This window comes from Stylophora pistillata, chromosome 11 (assembly GCF_964205215.1).
Source record: "Stylophora pistillata chromosome 11, jaStyPist1.2, whole genome shotgun sequence".
In the NCBI taxonomy this organism is placed as follows: Eukaryota; Metazoa; Cnidaria; class Anthozoa; order Scleractinia; family Pocilloporidae; genus Stylophora; species Stylophora pistillata.
This window is the reverse complement of record NC_142529.1, coordinates 4,348,893-4,354,487: the sequence shown is the minus strand read 5'-3', so window position 1 is coordinate 4,354,487 and position 5,595 is coordinate 4,348,893. Positions and strand designations below refer to the sequence as shown.

Sequence of the window (5,595 nt, the reverse complement as noted above, 5' to 3'; positions counted from 1 at the left end):
TTTTTTTTTTTTTTCAATAGTCATAATCGCCAACAAACTCATCGAGAATTCATTTACTGGCGACTGTCATATTATGTTAACTACTGACTGATTAGCAAATGATCGATCACAAGAACAAGTGGGATGTGGTATATATTTTTGTACTGAATCCACTTTTTAGTTACTTCATCAATACCTCCCAAAAATAAGTTAATCAAGTCATTAAGTTCAAATAAAGTTAAGGCTGTCAAAATGTAAACACCTTTATTTGACACAATGTAAAGGCAACTCAACAATTGCTCTGAAAACTTTTAACAGTTGCTGGCTAAAATGTTAACTGGAGTGTCTCCTTTCTCGAACAGATTTAAATGATATATATATCAAAATGAATCAAAACTAAACTAAAATGATTTCTGTAGTTACAATGCTTAAAACGGAAACAGCGAGATGGAGTTTTCATCTATTTCCAGGATCCGTTGATAGAAGCTTACTAACAATTGTTTATTTGTTAAGCTTTAAGCAGTGATAATCACAACGTTGGTGTCTCTTGCTGTATGATAGAACGCTATACAATGTTATGAACCTTCATAATTTTGGGTGTTTTTAGTTCAGTACCTGGATCATTTACACTAGCGCAGTTTGTTCACAACGGTTTGAGACTGCTCCTGCCATTTGTACTTCCGATCATAATATGTCCGCAGAGCGTCAGCTTCCTCTAGTCGTACCTCTCTTGATTTCTTTCTGGCCCGCTTGATGGCTCTTCCCCATTCATTGGGATCGTCGGAATCCACCACAAAAGACATTCCAAAAGGAATCCTTTCTAGAGCTTTTCCAAATCCACTGTTATCACTCACCAGGATCGGAAGCCCGGCAGAGAGGGCTTCGAGGGCTGTAAGGCCGAACCCTTCTGTTCGCGATGGCATTATAGCCAGATCAGCTTCACAGAAAAGACTGGCCAGACTTTCACGGCTTTCTCGATAACTGCGCACTATCAGCTGCTTAGGGGAGATTCCACATTCAAGTAAGTTCCTTTTTACTTCTTCTTGTTCTCCTTCCGGTGCACCAACGAACACAAGACGATAGGAAGGGTCGTTCAAGCCTGCTACAGCGCGAGCGGCAAGGTCGTACCCTTTCAGTTCAAAATCTTCCTCGTTACCACGACCAAATACCAAGATACGAAAGTTTTCTCTTGCTTCACTAGCTTGCTCTAGTTCGGAGAACTCTGGAAAAATGCCTGGCGTAAATTCAATCACGTCTTTATCCTTCTTGTGTGGTCGAAGGCTGCTTTTTATGGACTCGGTGAGTTTGGGTCCTATACCCACAATAACATCAGCAGTCTTGCTCAGATCTACCTCGAGTTCGTGCTTCTTTTCGCCGTCCTTCATCTCATGCCGACCTTTCTTGAATATCGCAATCTCTTCACTTGAGGTGTGCACAACGTGCACTCGTTTGCATCTCCGTTTCTTCGCTAAGACATTAGCTGGTGTTCCCAACTTGTGTCCATGACCCATTACTACGTCGATTTCACATTCATCGGGTGGATAAGACAACGATTGGATACCTTCAATACCAGTCATTTTATCGACCTTGGTAAGGTTTACTCCATGACTTAAGGCGTCTTCCTTTTCCGTCTCAGTGTACTCTGGCACAATCAAGGTCACCGATACATCACGCTGTTTAGCCAGTCCTTTGCATAGCTCTCTGTTAAGGGTTGACAGTCCACCTTTTGATGAACGCCACTCATCCACCAAGGGAGAAATTTTTAAAACCTGTAACAAATTTAATAGAACACATAAAAAAAAATTACACGCTTCTGAATTGCTGAAAACGGGTGCAATTCACATGCAACACAAGTGCAAAGTTTGAACACGAGTGCAAAATAGCGCGGCGCACTGTCAAGACTTCGTCTGTCTTCACCTTCTCTGACGCTTTTTTCATGTAAATATTTAACAAGTAATAACATGATTTCGAGTGCAATTTGGTGTAAATAAGCACTTTTCAATTTTTTAAAGAATATAAATTGCACTCGCCCTACGAGCTTGTGCAATTTTGTTGTCTTCAAAAAAATTTATTCGTACTCGTTAATTCCAATTACATTCGAAATCCTGTCATTACCCATACAAAAGGGTAGGATGAAAATAACTTTTATCCTTTGTTCAAAATTACAATAAAAGAGTGAGCAACATTACAATTTAAGAGTAGGATTTAGTGGTGGAATTTCATTTTGATCGAAATATATTGAGATTCCGACGGATTAGATTCAGCCGTAGGAAAACGAATTGAACGATTTGTGGAAGGTAGGGGATCTGGGGAAGGTAGGGGCGAAATTATTTGACTGCAGGGGGCAAACTCACAATGACGGTCTGAGGTGAACTTACAATGAAGTGAAACCTCCAGATACCCAGATGGACAAACATTTCTTGAACCCTTTTTTTTCTATCATCTGTGACAGATAAGTTGCAAATGGGTAATAGCTGGAGGTTTCCATTCTCTTAACATGATAACATACCCGTCGTCCACTGGTCCTACTGATCCTACTGGTTGACATTTTCTTCGCGCAGTCAAACGAGGACCTAAGAATTAAAGACATAAACATTATCTCTCAGGATATTTCATTGACCTCAGGGTCAGGGATGATGAATACTCTGTTGTTTATATACACTGTCAGGCAGAATTATTAAATAAACTTCCCATCCCTACAAGTTAATGTAACTTTCGTGTGTCTGTGCTGTTTTAGAAGCAAACATTGTTATTGATTGAAGTCGAATATTTTGAGAACAAGCGCAGAGTAAGTGCCTGTCGTAAAGACAAATTCATCTCTGTCTGAGTACGGCTTTGCTTCGCTATGTCCACTTCCGCTGTTTCAGGATTTCAAGTTTTGTTGTCTGTGCTTGACTTTCTAAATGGGTGAAAATTAATGGTTGTACTTAAGATGTACCAGACAGTACAACTGAGTTTTGAACCGCTTGTAATCCAATATCTTTGTCGTTTGCAGAGATTTAAATATAGAAATTTTAAGCACAATGTCAGGGATCTTTAAGTATTGACCTTATTTCGGCTTAATTATTTAAGATTTCTGAGAAATCAAACTTGGGGGCCGTCAGTTTCAATCGCTGTTGTCTGTTGGTTACTTTCTATGTGGTTCTCGGAAAGCGAGACAGATGACAGATGAAAATTAAAGGTTTTCACCCAAACTTATAGGATTTTTGGAATCGCTAGAAAAATCTGGCGTCATTCATAGCGTTTCCAGAGATTTGAATATAACGAGATTTGTTTCAGAAATTTAAGCGGTATGTCACGCATCGTTCATTGGTCTTCTTTACGTTTCATTATCTCAGGTTAAGAGTAGCATTTTTCTCAGAAATCAAGCGTTTAAACGATTTCGAACTTTTAGCAACTGCGGTAAATTTTAAGAAAAGGGTTATGGCAGCAAGTTTAGAATACGTCATGATCAGAATCACTTCATGAATTCATTTGTTATCCTTCTATATGCCTATCCATGCCATTGATCAGAATGAGATTACGTGTATGCGTTCACCGGCAAAACTGAATTCCGGACTTGCTGCAAATTTGATCATATTAATGTCTTTTTCAAGACATTTCGTAAAGGTTGGGAAAAGGAAAGCGGCGAGGACTGGCTCTTAGTCCTTTGAAATTTTGATCGGCTGCGACTTCCCCATAGGGTCCTTCAGTCTGCGAAGGATCAAGGCAGAAAAACAAGGCAGTCATACCTAATGCATGAATTGCTCTCTAGGCTAGATTTAGTTGCTAATCATTGATAAGAAGGGAAACAAAAGAAGGAAAAACTTACGGATTCTCTTTCGAATTCCTTTACTTCGTAGGTGTTCAGCACTAAACAAGGATGAAACTCTTCCTTTCGCTTCTGTAACGGCAGAGAGCACTGTAGTCGCTAATTCACTATTTATTTCTAAGCTCAAAAGAATCGAGATCAGTTTTGTGATTCGAATATGTACGAGCTTTGGGAATCCGCAGTAAGGTTAAATAAAAACTTTTAACACCAAATATGTCCGACTCACACATTCCACGTGTTTTCTTTTTTCCCGCTATGCCTTATGGGAGGTAAAGGTTTCCCATCACTATAGAGCAAGAAATTCCCTTTTTTTCAATATAAATGTTCAACAAAAGGTAACAACAAGCACTGAAGCATCAAGTGAGACGTGACCAACAACTTGTCCCAAGAAGCGGTGAGTATAGAGAGACCCTGGATCTTACCGTGACGAAATAGTATTTATCGTATTACAGTATATGTAACTTGATTTGAGAACGATTAGTTAAGTTTGTGAACGCACTTGTTTTGGATATTCTTATGAGAACTAGAGCCACGAGAATATTTGTATATAAATTCATTTTATATTGTTTCTCTTTTAAATACTCTGTTACGTTTCTAAGTACATCAAATCAGTTAGCGTTTTGTGACTCATTTCAGTTGACCTTTTGCTTGATATGAAACCGAAGTGTTAAATGCAAATGAGTGCGACAACGAGCGTTTAAATTAGTTTGCCCAAAACGTTAACACTGTGAATGAGATTGAAAAGTTTTGATCATAGTCTTTTACTCGTTTTTACGAACCAGATATGTCACGTGAGGCAGGCAGACGTAAAAGGATTTCTGAATGTAATTCTGTTGTACTTAAATTGAAATTACTGGTTGACTGGAAGTAGGAATGAAATCTCTTTGAGTTCAAGTTTATACCAGAACTCAACTTGAGTTTGACTGGTTCTGAGATCAGCTGTAATTAACTAAGGCGATGAGTGCAAGGCAGCCAGCAGTCTTACCATAAGTAGCTTTGCTTCGGAGACACGAGCCACTGAAGAGCTAGAGTGGGAAGCCTCATTCAAAATGGCGAACGCTCTGAATTTTCAACCGTCGCAAAACATCGAGGCGTTAAAAAAATACAAGTCCTTGTTGTCTAGCAACCAATTACACTTTAGGATTCAGAAATGGTTTATTTTTATGGCTCTCGTAGATAGTGTCTTATTTAACGAAAAAGCGTGGAAAATCAATAAATTTGCACTTTTCTACTATATAAAGGAAAAGAAACAAGGTTTGTCTGCTTCGCAACGCAGACTTCATTCATGGTCTTTAGTGAAGAAAGTGAGTCCTTACAGGCAGGTTATCAATTCTCCTCTGTATTTGAGGCGTGAAAGTCAAATGTAGTAAGTGTATGTGTGATTAGAGAAAGTTTTGTCGCAAACCAGATTTTATAAAACAAATATCAACTCAGGATATATATTAAATTCTCAAATCCCTGAAGTGATTAACAGATAACTTCTCCTCCCAGTTTTGACACATTGTTCAGCAAACTGGTGATGAAATTAGGGAAACGTATCAGCTCTAGGATACAAACTGGATGAAACATCGATTGATCTGTCCTAATTTTCAAAGAAATGTATAATGGCTGGTATGGGGGAATTTCCTTGCCAAACAGATCTTGGGAGGAAATGGGTTCACAAAAAGAACCATGAAGATATAAGTGTCTGCTGTGCTAGTCAAACAGGCCGTTTACCGACCTCAAATACGAGCAAACTTTTCCTAAATTAGCTACCAAGTGACTACCCCAAATATCAATTACTGTCAGATAAATTATACATAAGT

General features: G+C 38.7%; 1 protein-coding gene across 2 annotated transcripts; it reads right to left on the bottom strand.

Moving 5' to 3' along the window:
- Positions 1-229: 229 nt before the first annotated feature.
- LOC148719747 (uncharacterized) lies at positions 230-4,828 on the bottom strand. Of its 2 annotated transcripts, XM_088738135.1 has the most exons (4): positions 4,776-4,828; positions 3,791-3,862; positions 2,489-2,552; positions 230-1,748 (listed from the first exon to the last, which is right to left on the bottom strand). In XM_088738135.1, the coding sequence occupies exons 3-4, from the start codon at positions 2,525-2,527 to the stop codon at positions 609-611; spliced, it is 1,179 nt and encodes a 392-aa protein (XP_088594261.1). In that variant the 5' UTR covers positions 2,528-2,552; positions 3,791-3,862; positions 4,776-4,828; the 3' UTR covers positions 230-608. The 2 variants fall into 2 exon arrangements, with proteins under 2 accessions (XP_088594261.1, XP_088594260.1); XM_088738134.1 differs by lacking the exon at positions 4,776-4,828 and having other exon boundaries at positions 3,791-4,040.
- Positions 4,829-5,595: the final 767 nt, after the last annotated feature.